The sequence below is a fragment of the Syngnathus leptorhynchus genome, chromosome 13 (genome assembly GCF_054491065.1).
Source record: "Syngnathus leptorhynchus isolate UIUO chromosome 13, UIUO_Slep, whole genome shotgun sequence".
Classification (NCBI taxonomy): Eukaryota; Metazoa; Chordata; class Actinopteri; order Syngnathiformes; family Syngnathidae; genus Syngnathus; species Syngnathus leptorhynchus.
Genome location: NC_141207.1, coordinates 768328 through 784235, shown reverse-complemented (window position 1 = coordinate 784235; position 15908 = coordinate 768328). Strand labels below are relative to the sequence as shown.

The following is a 15908-nucleotide window of genomic DNA, read 5'->3' as shown; positions in this document are numbered from 1 at the left end:
TTCTGGGTTATAATGGTGCACCCTTGGACAAAACCAGTTGAAAATCCCCGCTCTAATGTGCTGTAGCACCATCTACATGACCCAGGTGGAACGCTCTCACAAAGCCTTGTTTGAGTGTTTGTTGAGTCAGGATACTGCTTAGTGAGGAAGAGAAACAAATGAAAGAAGATTTACCTGCCGGTAATTTCCACATCCAATCAGCACGTTGATCGCGTAATCATTTTAACGTAATGAATGTATGCATGACCTGCGAATAAATCAGGGCCTTTGCTCAAACCAAATCAGCAAGGTTGGCAGAACCTGGCAGAACTCAATTATTGAGTGTAACTGGCCCAGTACTTGCCACATACTTGATATGGAAAAAGAAAAATGATGGAAATCTTTTGCATTTTGTGAAATGGTTTGATATGTTGACCATTCTGATTTGGGTTTTGGAGATTTTTCACAATAGCTTGTCCATATAACAGAAGGCTAGAGAGGGAATGGCTCAAGCAATAACGGTTTTGCTCGAGGAACACTTTGGCTACTTAATCTTCCAGTCACGCAAAAGACATGATGAATCTGTTTGGAAGGATTTTATGACCCGGCTAAACAAGTCAGAAACACCGTACTGTAAATACATTCTATTTTGCTACCGTTCCTGACATTTAGGGTGCAGACTGTGGTGATTTATGACCGGCGGTAGGCAAAGAGGCAGACAAGCTGTTAACGTGTTTGTGTGTGTGTGCGCGCCTTTCATAAAAGTCACAGGGGCTTACTGCAAATGTGTTTTCTTTTTACAGGACGTTAAATGCCGTATTGGATAATAAAAGATTACTTCTCTTCTGGGAGGACAAACCCTAAGGAAAAACAAAATAGGAACTCTGGGTTTTGTACAAGTTGTTGACAATTAACTCATTCAAGCGTGCCATTTATCAATATTACTATTGACTGCGACAATGAAGGTTACGCAGATCAATTAGAAGCTGTTCCGCCAGTTGACGTCGCTAATGACGCAGTTGGGCTGCAGTGACCTTGTTGATATGAAAAGTATATGAGTAATCGGTCGGAAAGATGCATAATATGCTCAGCCAATCAAAAGAAACTTGTCTTGTTGAATATAAGCCTTTTAATCCCTCTTGTACTAAATGTTTTATTGTGTTCAGATTTGAAGGTCTCTAATCCCATCATTTCTCCGGAGCAGGCAGTGCTCGCTCGTTTGCACCGGTATTGACGCTAACCACCGAGCTGTGTAAAACGTCGATACGAACAGCCCTTGACATTTGTTTTTTTGTCTCGCGAAATAAGTGGGGAACATTCACTAACATTTCAAGTTTGATTTTCTCATTTGCTAACATTTCAAGTGTCATTTGTTCATCAATGTCACGGGCCTTGGAGGGGCTCATTAAGTGAAGAAACACTCAACAATTCGTAGTTTCGGGATCATATGAATGCTTGAAATGCCAAATCTTTATGACTGACATGTCACTCAAGTGTCATTATATCAGGGCATTACAGCCCTCCAGTTGGGCTGTCGTCTTGGTTTTCTGTGGAAAACCTTCTGAGCAGCTCATTGCTTAGTGTGTACTGCTGTTTCCTCCATAGGAAGTGCGTGGGCGGTCCTGACTGAGCATGCTCCGAAGCGTAGATAAAGAACGGGCTGAGCTCCATGGCCAGGGACGACCTCACCAGCCCGATGCCGCCCGCTCGCTCCGAGCACGGGTGGTAAACCCGTCCGCTGGTCGGGTGCATGTAGAGCGCCTCGGGCTCGAAGGCCACCGTCAGCTTGTCCTCGCCACCGCAGAACGACAGCGAGTCCCGGTTGCCGGCCGTGTCCCGCAGCAGCTGGGTGAAGACCACCGGTCGGTCATCACAACGCAGGAAGTTCCTCTCTCGCCCGCACGGGGACAGGAAGGGGAAGGCGTCCTCGTAGCGTCCGCTCTGGTTTAAACGCAGGCGACTGAAGAAAAAGACTAGGAACTGTTTGTCTGGTGATACAAGAAAAGAAATACAAAGCACCATCACGTTAAAAAAGAAAGAGCCCAGTTATAAGATAAAAATGCCCAAACAGAGAAACGTCGACAGCACTACTAGTCTCAGGTTGTTTATATGTTATACATTTCTAAAGAACGTCAGATTCCAGTATTGAACTCGTCTCTACCTTTGAAACAGGTGACAAAATTCTTCACTTTGGTGTCATCCAGGAACAACTGCAAAGGAAGCCAAAATGAAGAACATCTTAAAGAAGAACTTTCTGGAAATTTGCAACGGTCACCTGCCCTTGGTGATCAATGTAGTAGAAGTATTCTCGGATGCGTGGCTCGGGGCTCTGACCCTGCACGTACGCAGCGGCTGTTGTAAAGCTCTTGTAGCCGGCGGGCGTGCAGCGTAAAGCGGCCACACGCTGGCTGACAAGCACGGCACTTGTCCGAAGAAACAACATGAGCTCAACCTCAAAATGTACTTAAACGACAAAGTGAGATTCGGTGTGACCAGCAATACATGGAGAAATACTCTCATAAACAAACTTCAACTTTGACTCATGACGTAACCCGGAAATGTTTACATTTTCGTTTTATGTTGACTACCGCCACCCAACGGTCTAAATTGGTATAGCGCTATCGTGCTGTAAATTAAATTTGTGCGTAAAATAGTCTAAGAACATCAATGCTGACATGGTATCAGATTTTGTAGATTAGTACATATATGTATCTGAACATGAAATACAGTGCTGTCATGTTTATGTTTGGATGTTTACATCTGGCGGAAGATTTGTTTCACTGCGCAAACGGACCAGACTATTTCCCTTAGGTGGGTGGCCAGTTTCACGCAGGTGTGACACCATCGCAAGAACAAAACACAAGTTGCGTCGAAAGTGGTGACGCACAACTTGGCTGACTTTTTTTGTCACTCACTCATTCACGCACACATTCACACGCCGTCACATGCGGGAATCGAACGAATGGTGCCTGCACACTTGACAGGCGAGTATATCAGCGACCCCCATTTAGCTAACATATGTTTAACCGCTTTGGACAGTGTGTCGTACGTTGACGGGGTCGCCATATTGAATGTGAAAAGCCAACCCCTCCTCCTCCCGCCTCCTCTTCCGGGCAGGGTGGGGCACCGTCAGCCACCTTCCTTGTACCTTACCTGGGCTCGCTTCATACGGGACGCCGTAATGGCGAAATAGTTTCACTTTTCCTCACGGACACCAACTTCCCAGTGAGTTTGGATTCATGACAAATGCTAAACTCTGAGCCACCCACATTAGATTTGAGACCCTGTTGACAGCTTTGCGTTTCAAGTCATTGATTTTTAGGCAGTGGCGAGTGTTTGGGAGTGGGGTGGTTTTTGGTTAAATACTTTTAAAAAACTTTCTAAAAAGTTTTTTTGTAGCGTAGACGTGAGCTGATTTCGTCTGATGAAAGGTTAGGACGCATCACCACTGTTATTTTAGTGAGGTCTTTACATAAGATCATTCAGGTGGTCCGTCGCTCAAGAAATGTCGGGGGCGGAGTCAGGTTGTATGACTTTTGGAGATCGGAGTGGATGCACCTCAGCTGATAGCTGGCTGCTGGCTCTCCAGATCGGTCATACTTGCAAGTTCTCTTTCACAAAAGATATACACAGTATGCCATTTTCAAACAAAAAAAAAACAGATTTTTCATCTCAAATGAGTCACTCAGTTATTGGACACAGAAATAACGGATCAAACTAGTCAGACTAATTTAGTCCACGTACCGTATGCAAGTTAATAATTGACTGTCTTTAAATTGTAGTGATTGCTAAAGCAGAATCAAATCAAGTGAGAGCGGCAACGTTTTTCCTTTCTCTTCAAAGTGTCCTTTTCATTTCCCAGCAATGAGCCAAGCACCCCGTTCCAAGCCGGGCAACAGGAAGAGAAACGCGGACCACCGACAGCCCCGTGACCCACGCAATGGCGACAGCTCATCAGCTGACGGGCGAGTACAATGGAAACTTTCATTTATCTTGATAGCAGCGCAAAAGATTTGAATGAATGGATCCTAATTGTGTTTGTTACCGTTCTCCAGGTCATCCTCCCGACCGCCATACTACGACCGCGATCCGGACCGCCGTGAGCGCGATGACTCCAAATGCACACACATGTGCTCCCGGAGAGGTGAGGCTGTCTGTGGAAAGGATTCGGGGCTTTCTCTAAGGCCGGATTTTGATTTCATTCTGCATACTTCCATTCTGGTTTCTGGAACTCGATACTGTCCAACTGGTTTTCCCGCAAAGTTCTTTGTCATGCGGATGACTGCTGTCGAGGATGCAGCCTATGCAATAACTACAGTAATTCTCACAAATGCTTCACTTGAGCAAGGAAACTCAATATCCATGCCAATCACTTTTTTTTTTTTGGTTCTTTTATCACAAACATTTGTTTGTGATAAAAGAACTAACATAAATGTTTGTGATAAAAGAACCCAAAAAAAAGTGATCGACAAAGGAAACAAAATGAACTTCGTACAACTATCCATGCCAATGTCTTGTGCCTTCAGGTATCGTTTTGATTTGCTCAGTGCTGACCAACAGCCTGGTTCTGATCTGCGTGGTGGCTGCGCAGATGGTGACATCTGGCTTATCCTCCATGGGTGGCCTTGGCGGCATCAGCATCAACTCCAACTTTAACCTGCAGGGCACGGAGCTGCAGAAGGTGCGCGAACTAGACATGCGCTACAGCCAGATGAGAGCACCGGGCATTTACGGCGGCATCGCCTTCAGCCTGACCATGGGCGTGCTCTCGCTGCTCTTTGTGGTGGCCAGCAACAAGCCGCCCCACCGTCTGTCCCGCAAGCTTCTCTACGGGGCGCTGGCGTTTCAGGGCGTGGGGGCTGTGACCTATGTGGTGGCCGTAGCTCTCTACCTGCACTTTGTGATGGGCGTCAACGCTACTGACGTTTGCGTGCAGCGCGAGCGGCTATACGCCCGCAACGGCTACACGTGGATGAACTGCGACGTCGGCGGGGCCGACGCCGCCGTGGCTTTGTTCGGACTCATCACGGCGATCCTGTACGCCGCCGGCACGGCGCTCACCTTCCAAACCATCCGTGGGGTGAAGCGCTACTTGAAGGAGCGTAAACAGCGCCACGCCAAGCCGAGGCAACTCGGATCAAATACGCTGAGGACCCCGCTCGAGGCCGAAACCACCGAGGTGTGACTGAGACGGTTTGGTTTTTGCCTCTTCTTCCCTGGTCTGTTTTAACAAAGTGATCGTTTTAACATTTGTGTTGTGGAACCCAAATCACTGATTTGACTTTTTCTAAGTGCATCAAGATACGTTGTTTTATGTCATTGTGCAGTTTTAGCATTTTTAACTGTTGTTTTTTAAATGCACACATGCTGTGCTTGATTAAAAAGGCAAACTGATAAAGTATCAAATTTGCATTTAATCTTCATATTTGCTATGTTCTGTGTCATCAACTTTAAAACATTTATGGTCGTTTTTAGTAAGGCTTTTTTGTGGGTGGGGAATGTATGTATAGTAAGGCTCTTATGGAAAAAAATAACCATGTACAGTAAGACTTTTTTAAATAAAACAAATTGACCATGTGTAGTAAGACTTGGGAAAAAATGACTAAAGCTTTGTAAATGTAAAAAAATACCATGTATACGTACACTAAGGCTTTTTTTAAATGATAGAAATTGACCATTCTCTTTCTTTCCGACATTCCCAGCAGACCCTCACAGAGCGTTTGGGTCTGCCAGTTCGGACCGGCATCTTCCCCCACCATCTGAGCCAACCCACCACCAGGTAGGTGGTGATCAGTTGACAGCTCCGCCCCTCTCTTCACCCGAGTGTCCAAAACACGCGGCCGCAAATCCGATGACACGACTACAAAGTCGATCATCGAACCGCGGCCTAGCGTGTCCTGGTGCCAAGAGCACACATGGACACCCTTATGCTTGAACATGATGTTCATTATAGAAGATCCGTGTCCAGCACAAAAGTCCAACAATAGAACACCGCTCGGTTTCAGATCGGGGGGACCGTTCCTCCCAATCACGCCACTTCTAGGTCTCACTGTCATTGCCCACGTGAGCATTGAAGTCACCCAGTAGAACGATGGAGTCCCCAGAAGGAGCGCTCTCCAGCACTTCTTCCAGGGACTCCAAGAAGGGTGGGTACTCTGAGCTGCCGTTTGGTGCATAGACACAAACAACAGTCAGGACCCGTCCCCCCACCCGAAGGCGGAGGGAGGCTACCCTCTTGTTCACCAGGGTAAACCCCAATGTGCAGCTGCCCAGCTGGGGGGCAATACCTGCTTGACCCCTCTCACCGTGGGCAACTCCAGAGTGGAAGAGAGTCCAGCCCCTCTGGAGAGGGCTTGTGCCAGAGCCCAAACTATGTGTGGAGGCAAGTTCGACTATGTCTAGTCGGGACCTTTCTGCCTCACACACCAGCTCGGGCGCCTTTCCAGCCAGAGAGGTGACATTCCATGTCCCTAGAGCCAGCCTCTGCAGCCGGAGATTGGACCGCCAAGGTTCTCTCCGCCTTTGGCCGCCGGCCAGCTCACTTTGCACCCGACCCATTTGGCCCCTCCTACAGGTGGTGAGCCCATGTGAAGGGGGACCCACGTTTTCTGTTCAGGCTATGCCCGGCCGGGCTCCATGGGCGAAGATCCGGTCACCAGACGCTCGCCTTCGAGCCCCACCTCCAGGCCCGGTGACCCGCGTCCGGGCGAGGGAAAACTAGTCTTCAGTCTTTGTCTTTTTCGTCATAGGGTGTCTTCTGAGCCGTGCTTTGTCTGGCCCCTCACCTAGGACCCTTTTGCCATGGTTGACCCTACCAGGGACGTGAAGCCCCAGACAACATGGCTCCTAGGATCGTAGGGGCACGCAAACCCCTCCACCACAATAAGGTGATGACTCACAGAGGGGATAAAAAAAAAAAAAAAAGTAGTATAAATATATATTTTTTCACCGTCAATGATGGAAACGCACCCTGCATGTCTTGCATGTTTATTGAGGCAGGCTTTCTTGAAGACTGCATTGACTACTCTTGTATGCCTCAGAGAAAATAGAACATATTCGGCAAAACAGCAACTCATTAAGAGGTCAGAAAGTCCATTTGAAAACAGGAGTTTATTTAGAAAAGTAGCTTTTTGTGCAGTTGAAATATATAACAGTTCAGATAACATTCAATGTGCTGGTTAGAACAAGAAGATCCTCATCTTCAACATTCATTCACCACTGCAGCAAACCTCAGAACACAAATATGGAGGAACAGCCTACTGAAATTTATACGCATATAATTTATTTTTCTCTCAGAGAACAATTGCCTGCACTGGTGACCGTGTCACTTGAAAGTATTAAACTCCTAGGAGTTAGTTAATATTGTACTAACTTTGACAAATGAGAGACCAAAAGTTATGACAGAGAAGTTGGAACATCCACAAGAGAACTTGGCGCTCAACGTACCACAAAACAAAAGATGAAACAGAAAAAAAAAATGTATATTTTGACAAAATATTCTACCCACCCTCAAGTCTAAATTCGATTGGAAAAGCATTTACAATGCTTCTGAAATGAAAAATGCTGTCGTTACAAAAATTGCATTGTATCTTTGTTAACAGTAGAAAAGAGTGACATTGACTTCTTGAAATAGTCTCTGGTCCAGACCAACTGTGAGGAACGAGCGCAAATCAACATGGACTCCGAGATGATGAGGTGGCACGGTGGTAGACTGGAAGGATTCAGAGTTAGAGCGGTGTAATGAACCGCTCTGTGGGTTTCTGGTAGGCGGCCGTTTGCTGGTTACGAGTCTCCATCTGTTGCTGTCGGATGATCTGCCGCACTTCTTCCTCCAACTCCGGCGGAATGATCAGCTGGTCGTCGGGGTCTGGCTGAGCGGGGGCGTTAAAGTAACCCCCTTGCTTCTTGAGCGGGGCGTCCGCAGCCTCCTCGATCAGGTCTTGGTTCCTGCCTTGGCACGCCACGGAACCGTTGGCCCGAGCCCGCCGGCCCAGAAGGCTGGAGCGGTTCTCCCCGCTGAGGCAGGGGGAAGGTGGGGTGACGGGTGGAGCCCAAGGCTCGTGACTGGAAGCCACACTGGGAGGAACATGCGCGCCACGCGGTGGGGCGCCGTGCAAACTGTGGACGTCGGCCTCGACCTCCACCCGACTGCCGTTGGAGAAAACCCCCGGGATGGGCTCCTCGTCTTCGCTGTCAAGCCCGTTGTCGGACGACTGCCTCTGCAAGCCGCCGCTCGCGCAGGCAACCCAGCGCCCGCCGCTTCGCCCAGGCAGGCTCACGTGGCACGGCGGCGGCTCGGCTTGCGGCGGATCTTCTGACGACACAGTGGAGCCCACCTCGCTGCTCAGCTCTGACGTGCTGAACTCGCTGCTAAGCTCGCTGACGGTTCCCGAGGAGGCCGGGGGATGCGCCGTGTCGCTGCTCCCCAAGTAGGGCTGTGCGCGTGCGCACAAACCGGGACTGTGAGGTGGAGGCAGCAGCTCGCAGAAGCAGCAGCAGCAGTCTTCGCTAATGCTGAGCCGGACCACCACGGCGCTGAGACTGTCGCAGCAGCCGTAGCTTTGAGCCAGCGTGACCAGCTTCTTGGCGGCGGCCAAGGCGTCGGGAACATTACGGACCGCTTCCACCGCCTCGCCGGGAGACAACATGTCCCACAGGCCTCGGCTGCCCAGGATGAAGAACTCATCCTGTGGGGTGAGCGTCACTGTGGAGACGTGTGGCCGGGGGGTGACAGACGGACACAGGAAGGAATATCCCATCATTCTGGTGGAGTCGGTGATGCCGTTGACTTTATTGTCCTGCGGAAAGAGAGGAACGGAGGCCCGAGTTAAATGCGCTTTCTTGGCTTTCATTTTGGTCGCATAGCTCTGCTAACTATGCTGTGTTGACTTTTACACGGAGGATAATACGGAGATCCTCACACTCAAAAGTACGGCTAGAAGAGACTGATGGGAAAAAAAAAAACGATGCACCAAAAATACAAGCGCACAGTTGAGACTCACCTCTGTGATGATGGCGTTATGTTGTCGGACCCTCTGGCACTCCACCTCTTCTTGGACGGTGTGGATGGCCGAGAGCGGCACGGCATTTCCGTCTCGGCACAAGACGGCTTGGCATCTGCCCACGTTGGCGGCTTTCAGAGTGAAGCAGCCGCCGTGCTCAGCGGGAGGCACGGGGTCATGTCGAATGTGGCACAACGCCGCCGATCCGCCCAGCCTTTGGCCCGCCGTGCCCAGTTTCCTAGGGGAGATGGGTGCAGAAGTCGCGCTCAGGAGAGCGCAGCTGCGGAAACGTAGGCCGTTGCTACCCAACGTCTACCTTTGCATGGTGAGGAAAGTGTTGGTCATGTAGTCTCCCAGGCTCGGGCCTCTTTGGAGCTCCTCGGCTAACACGTCTCCCATGGTGCACTGTAGCAGGTATGGCACCTCGACATTTCTGTCACCATCGAAAACACCATACAGTGCTTCGCGGGCTCCGCAGAAGTAGTCCAGCGCAAGCGCGGCCACGCACAACCTGCCAGGAGCAAACAAGTTCCATCCATCTTTGCAAACCCCAGATATGAAAAGAGAAAAGATGAAGCGAGACACAAAAGGACTGACTTGTTTTTGATTCCGGAGGCTTCCGTGTATCCGTGACTCCAGACTGCAGGAGCTCCATGATGCTCGCTGGCACTGGGCGTGGACGAGGACGGATCCAACCTCAAGCATCGGATATTACTGCAGCGACACCGTGTGAATTTGTGAGTCTTAAGCTAAAACCGAGAATGGAGGTTTTGTATCGGGAAGGTTCCTACTTGAGGAGCTCCAAGCTCTTGTGGTCCAAGTTAAGGCGGGGATTTCCCTTGAGATCCAGCTCCTGCAGTTTGGCGGGAAGTGACTCTGGCAAGGTAATCTCCATCAGTTCGTTGCAGCTCAGGTCCACACACTGACGGTGAGAACAAAGACCAGGTTAGAAGCGGCGGGATCTTTGGACGGCTGAAACCGACCGATACCCAGACGACAACATTTGCATCGCTGACTGGCTTTTCGTCACGTGGTGAGGTTGAACCTTGATCTCGGGCAGCTGCAGGACCTCCGGAAAGACGCTGATACAGTTGGAGTGCGCAGAGAGGCTTTGCAGACGGCAGCAGCTCAAGATGGTGGTGGGCACGCTCCTCAGCCGATTGCCACTCAGGTCAAGCTCTTCCAGACACTCCAGTTGGGCCAGCTTACTACAGAGCGACAAACAGATCAAACTAAGGAGCTACAACCGGTTACCAAAGATGAAAGTTTTGTGCTGCTAGCAAACAAGCAAAAAGTCCACCTGATTGATTTGGGCTTTTGTTTACCTGGCAGTGAAGGTCTGCAACTGGTTGTAAGAGAGGTGAAGAACTCTGAGGTTGCCATGTCCGCTCAGTAGAGGGACACACGTGTCTGTCAGGCAGTTATTGGTGACGTAGAGCTCCTTCAGGCCGCTCGACGTGTCCTCCGAGGGGCTCGCGGCAGGGAGGCTCTCCAGCTTATTGGCCGATGCATTCAGATAGAGCAAGCTGAAAGCGTCAAACGTACAATTGGCGCGATAAAGCAAATGAAAAGAAAGGACAGCGAGGCGGCCTGTATTCACTTCTGGGCTTTGATGAAGAGGTTGTTTGGAAGCTCCTTGAGACAATTGTGCTGCAGGTCCAAGATTTGAAGGCCAGAGGCCTCTGGGCCCACGCCCAGCTGGCTCAGAGCATTCCAGCCCGCCAGCACCTTTCGGAGGCTGCCGTTGGCTAGCAAGCTAGGATGCACAAACACAATCAAGCTCACTCTCTTTGGAAACTGAAAGTTCCACCTCTCTCTCGGTTTGCTTCCCACTGTCGCTTTACAAAGAATTTCACACTCGATCAGCGATTCCTTTCGCTGTTAAAGGCTCGGTTGCGTTTCATGAAAGTATTTGTGCGCGATGCTCACCGCACGGGCAACTCGCTGACGGAATTATGATTGATGTCCAAAAGTTCCAGTTTACTGCTTTCGCATACCCAATCCGGGACAGCACTTAGCTTGTTCCTTTGAGAAAACAGACACGAGTCAACATTCGGCTAAAATCAAGGACATAGACTCGTGTTTTCTCGTGAGTCTCGGTACCAGGACAAATCCAGACAAGTCAGATTCTTTGGGACAGGCCGCACATCCACTTCTTGAAGCTCTGTAATCACGAAAACAATATTTATGAATCAGTAACCTGAAAGAAAGCGCGCTTTGCGGCCGCACCGTACCGTTGCGTGAGGCGTGCAGGCTCTTGAGGGCGTGGCCGCTGACTCGCAGGACAGCGAGTCGGTTTCTGTCACAGTAGAGAAGTTCCAGTTTGCAGAGAGCGCTGACGTCCAGCTGCTGCAGCCCAGTGTCCCTGAGGTCCAGCTGCACAATGTGCTCCAGCTGCTTCGTGTCTCCCAGCGTCACACTTTCGAGCCGGTTCAGCCTGTAGTATCAGAAAATCACCTTGGAGTAGTTTGTGCGAGCTTAAAGTAGACGGACGGCGCCGAGGACTGATTCGGACAGATTTCTATTTTTAGTAGCATCCGAAGCCTACCGCATACTTCAAATTTTGGTCTCCTGAAAGTTCGAGTTTACCTGAGATCGATGTGGCGGCGAGCGCACAACGGCTGCGGTCCGGCCATGTGCAAGACTGAGATTCGGTTTCCTGCCAGGCACAGTTTCTCCATGTCTTTGATCTTCTTCAGGACAGGAGGGATGCAGGTGAACCAGTTGAAAGACAAGCCAAGGTAGACCAAAGCCTCCAAGGTGCCCAGCTCAGCGGGCAGTGCGGTCAGGCAGTTGGCGTCCAGAAGAAGCGTCTGCAGGCTGCCAACATTGCTTTTGGGTTAATTGACAAAAATCAAGGTAACTGAAAAAGTCTCTTGCTCCAAAAAAAGACAACTGTGGCCCACAACACAGCCACAATCAACTATGCTCTGAGAAGCAAATCTTTCAGGTGAGCCTTTTTCATCATAACTAGCAGTGAGGGAAAAGAAGCTTCAAAATGACCTCATGAATAAGTTTTTTTTTTTTGGTTGTTATTGCTTTCAGTCTGGTTGACTTACTTGTGCATGATTCCCACTTCCACAGGAAGGGTTGAAATGTAATTTCCCGACAAGTTGAGCTCAGTCAGTGACGGGAGGTCACATAAGGCCAGTGGGAACTCTGACATTGCGTTATTGGACAAACTCAGGGTTCTCAGTTTACAGAACCTGCAAGAGCCGCAGCGCTATAATCAATAACCTCGTGACGCACTGCGTGTTACTTTAGGACAAGCAATTTGGACATTTGACATGCCGTCAAGGTGCCGCAAACTCACCTGGTAAGTGCCGAAAGCCCTTTGTGCGTGGACAGGAAGTTGTTTTTGAGATAGAGATGTGTTAGGTCCTGACTGTGAAACAGCTGAGTGGGCAACTCCTCCAGACTGCAGCACGACAGGTCAACCGAGTTCACCCGCTGGGACACGATCTGACTTGGCCGAGGACGGACACAACGAGCAGGGTCAATCGTCTACAATCGTTTTCAAAGGACGTCGCTTTGAAAGGAGAAAACATTTGAGAAGGTCAAGCCTCACCTTGGAGGCGGTTCTGTGCCAGCAGAGGTGCTCGGTGTAGGACTCATAGCTGATATAGTAGGTCTGGCTCTGGGGGCCCGCTGAGCTCAGCGCCAAGCAGTGGCTGTGCCTCTTCACCTCCTCCACCTGCAACCAGGAACATTTTCAAATGACATCTTAATACAAGTTGCAAAGGCTTTTTGAATATCGATTGCATACCTTGCCCCCAATGAGAGGGAGCACGTGGATCTTGCCCGCGTGGGCGTGTTTGACGGACGACACAAGAAGGCAGGTTCCGCTCAGCGTGACCTGCCGTTTGGACCAGCGGTTGACAGGCAGCACTGGCTTCCCTTTGCGCACATTGAACACCCCGGAAAGCTGCACACGCTCAGAACCGCCTGCGCTCCGAGGCTTTCCTGAAGAGGGACCGAGTGCTCATTACTTGGGAAGCTAAGATCCCACTTTTTTCCCCCCAAACCAAATTTATGATGTAGCAATTGTTGAATTGTAGCACTGACAAAAATGAAATCAAATGAAAGTCAGAAATTAAGAGAGACAACAAAGCCAAGAAAACAAAGCAAAACATCGACTCGTTTTTCACAGTACTCACCAAAGTAGAAGCGAATGAGGCTGCCAATGCCCGCATTCATTCCCTCCTCCTGGACCCTCCGCAGGTCTTCAAAGCCCAGGTTGCTCAGGTATTTATTCAATATTTGTAGAGGCCTCTCGTCGTCACGCAGACGTCGCACAACGCCGCCATGCAGCTGGACAAAGAGCGCTGGAGTCGGGCTGCTATTGATCTGCTCGGGGCGCCGTCTGCTCCCGGCATCGATCTCCGGGTCGGCTCGCACCGACGCTCGCTCGCTCGGAGGCCGTGTCTGAGAGCCGCTGGAGCATTTGGCCAGATGAGGTGAATCCTTGCCATCGCCGGCCTCGCTGGCATCTCCCAGTCGCTTTGGAGCATTTGTGAGGTATGCGGTTGAAGGTGGGTCCGCGGGAGAATCACCGGCCGAGCGTGTCGGAGAAGAAGTGAGCTCCAGCTCGTCGGACGAGCTCTCAAACGAATCGGGTCCCTCTGTGGCACTGTCACAGTTTGGACTCAATGCCGGAGAGTCTGTAGGTAAACCTGCGACTTCACTGAGTGAGTCCTGCTGCGGCGTGCTTTTGGGTCCTCCCAGGCTGCTGTCCTCACAAGTACTGGTCTCCAAATCTGATTCAGAGTAGGCGCCACAACAATCGCTTGCACTCAAGTTGACTTCCAAGCCAATGTCGTTCAGACAAAGCTCTGATGAAGAGTTACTTGCGATTGAATCATCTAAGAAGAGATCAGACTCAAAACATGGTTTCGCCTGGCTGTTAAACAGCAGAGACTCATTTGCTTTTGTCTTCACGTCTGTGGTATCTGATCCGGCGCTGCGCGCGTCATCAGTCTGTCCGTGAATATCTTTCTCAGTTGTTGTCTGGCAAGTGACTCTTAAGACACCCTCGCTCTTATTTGAGTCCAGCTTGCTGACCACCTCTGCGGCCAGAGTATCCACCGTGCACAGCACGGGCCGTGGGTACGTGGGCAAGAGCCAGTCGTGGACGTGAATGCAACCCCTTCTGAGGTCCGATCTCACCCATCCCTTGTCGGAGGCCAGGAGCTGCTTGGACTGCTTCTGCCTGAGGAAGGTTTTCCGATCCAGACTCAGGGTGCTCAGCGGAGAGGCTGAAGGGGTGACGCCGGCCGCCTCGGCGGAAGACGCGCTGGGAGAGGAGCTGCTGGTCGGCGGGCAGCCCAGCGACAGATTCCGCTTGTGCCGCTGCCGTCTCTTGCTCAGCAACGAGTTGCTCGAAGTGCCACTATTGGCCGATGTAAGGCTGTAAATGTTGCCCGTCTTGGCTGAGGACATGTTGATGTTCTTGACCGCGCCGCCGATAGCATGAGCAACTTGGTTTTGGTAGATCCCATTCCTGATGGCAATCTGCAGAAGGGAGGTGGCCGCCAGTCCCTTCCCTGTCAAGAGTTTTGCCTCGGCGCCTCCAGTCGCCTCGTCTTCCCCGATGGATGGTCGCTTGGCAGCAGATAGCGCCGTCAATTCGCTCGATTTGGCGTGAGCGCCGTTATGATGACGCTCTGGCGTCCACTGTAGTGTTAGCGAAGTCGAAAGAGCGCCACACTCGTGTTCCTTCACACGTTCCATCCCCGTGAGGCGCGGTTAGCGACAGCCTTCAGGTGCAGGGAGGGCTAGCCTTGGCTAGCGTCGAGCTCTCCCCGTTAGCCTAGCCTAGCCCAGGTGCTGCGTGTTTTTGCCAAATACCTCGTTGGGCCACATCTTCCCATCGTTGCAAGGGACCGTTAGGTAAGCGGCGCGTTGAAGATTTTTGAAAGCGGTTCTAGTTTGTTGCCATGGAAGCCAGCAGAAGAAGGCGAGTCAGGCTGTCCTGCCTACAGACGGATGAGTGACGGGCGGGCGACACAGCAGGCTAGGGCGGGTCTCGGTGAATAGGAAGTATGATGCGTTCAGGGTCCCGCCGATGCTCGGAAATTTCCACAAAACAGCGAGGGAGGACAGCAGGAAGAAAAGAAAAGAAGAAAGAAAAATCAATATTACGCTTATTACTAACATGAAAAATATCTTTTATAGGCACAGTAACAACAAACATCAAAACTAGAAACATCAGTGAAGTACATCAAGCATAGCTCAAGTTCGACAAATCCCCAGGTGGGGTCACTGTTGTGCTACAATCTTCCAAAAGTAAATTGGATTTCAACTTGACAGGAGTTTCGATTGTAGTTGCAGTGTGCTTAAAATGAGAAACTATGCACACGTTCATTGTGCCTGCCTCAAGCTGTTCAAAATAGTCTCTATTTCAACGGGGATATACACCTTTGGTCTTTGCAACCCTGCGTGAGCAAAACTTGTGTGGTCCAAGACTGGACCAGTGTGGCAAACTGCAAGAGAGGCCTGCCTGTTCAAGAATGTTGTTTTCGACCACAGGTGTTTCTACTTTACCTCCTCAACTCACCGTGAGCCCGCCTCGCCTCGCCTCGCCTCGTTTCTATCTCCTCATCTACACTGCACACTCCAACACTGGCTTCTTCTGCCTTTATCAAGCAAATAGGAGCTCCTCTCGCGCCTTTCAGGTTCAAGTTGCAGGTTGCAATTTGTCCATGCCCCCCTCTTCAGTACACAAGCCACTTGAGAGACCGCCCCCGTGTTTACATTCCCTTCTCCATATTTGAGCAGCTCAAGGCCTTTGCACAGCATGCTGTTTTATCTTTTTTTTTACCTGGTTGAGTATTTGCTGATGATTGAACGCTGGGTAGTTGGTCACCCCTTAACCTCACTCTGGCCCTCAGACACCAAAAAGTATGAGTGCACATTTTGCAGATACCT

General features: G+C 50.4%; 3 protein-coding genes across 5 annotated transcripts; 1 reads left to right on the top strand and 2 right to left on the bottom strand.

Moving 5' to 3' along the window:
- Nucleotides 1–768: 768 nt before the first annotated feature.
- On the bottom strand, nucleotides 769–2902 carry c13h8orf82 (chromosome 13 C8orf82 homolog). The gene is made up of 3 exons (XM_085928809.1): nucleotides 2255–2902; nucleotides 2141–2189; nucleotides 769–1967 (listed from the first exon to the last, which is right to left on the bottom strand). The coding sequence occupies exons 1-3, from the start codon at nucleotides 2420–2422 to the stop codon at nucleotides 1492–1494; spliced, it is 693 nt and encodes a 230-aa protein (XP_085784935.1). The 5' UTR covers nucleotides 2423–2902; the 3' UTR covers nucleotides 769–1491.
- LOC147046776 (MARVEL domain-containing protein 3) lies at nucleotides 2888–5564 on the top strand. Of its 3 annotated transcripts, none has more exons than XM_085928806.1 (4): nucleotides 2888–3204; nucleotides 3842–3944; nucleotides 4035–4123; nucleotides 4506–5564. In XM_085928806.1, exons 2-4 carry the CDS (start codon nucleotides 3844–3846, stop codon nucleotides 5162–5164), a joined length of 849 nt encoding a protein of 282 aa, XP_085784932.1. In that variant the 5' UTR covers nucleotides 2888–3204; nucleotides 3842–3843; the 3' UTR covers nucleotides 5165–5564. The 3 variants fall into 3 exon arrangements, with proteins under 3 accessions (XP_085784932.1, XP_085784933.1, XP_085784934.1); XM_085928807.1 differs by lacking the exon at nucleotides 2888–3204 and adding an exon at nucleotides 3571–3719; XM_085928808.1 differs by lacking the exon at nucleotides 2888–3204 and adding an exon at nucleotides 3578–3611.
- A 1516-nt stretch (nucleotides 5565–7080) lies between these two features.
- LOC147046775 (PH domain leucine-rich repeat protein phosphatase 1-like) lies at nucleotides 7081–15816 on the bottom strand. Its single transcript, XM_085928412.1, has 18 exons — nucleotides 15802–15816; nucleotides 13139–15048; nucleotides 12748–12944; nucleotides 12550–12675; nucleotides 12295–12443; nucleotides 12041–12187; nucleotides 11571–11801; nucleotides 11216–11418; nucleotides 11085–11145; nucleotides 10911–11006; nucleotides 10582–10737; nucleotides 10307–10507; nucleotides 10027–10189; nucleotides 9773–9903; nucleotides 9579–9695; nucleotides 9298–9492; nucleotides 8982–9219; nucleotides 7081–8777 (listed from the first exon to the last, which is right to left on the bottom strand). Exons 2-18 carry the CDS (start codon nucleotides 14709–14711, stop codon nucleotides 7707–7709), a joined length of 5055 nt encoding a protein of 1684 aa, XP_085784538.1. The 5' UTR covers nucleotides 14712–15048; nucleotides 15802–15816; the 3' UTR covers nucleotides 7081–7706.
- Between the last annotated feature and the right edge of the window lie 92 nt (nucleotides 15817–15908).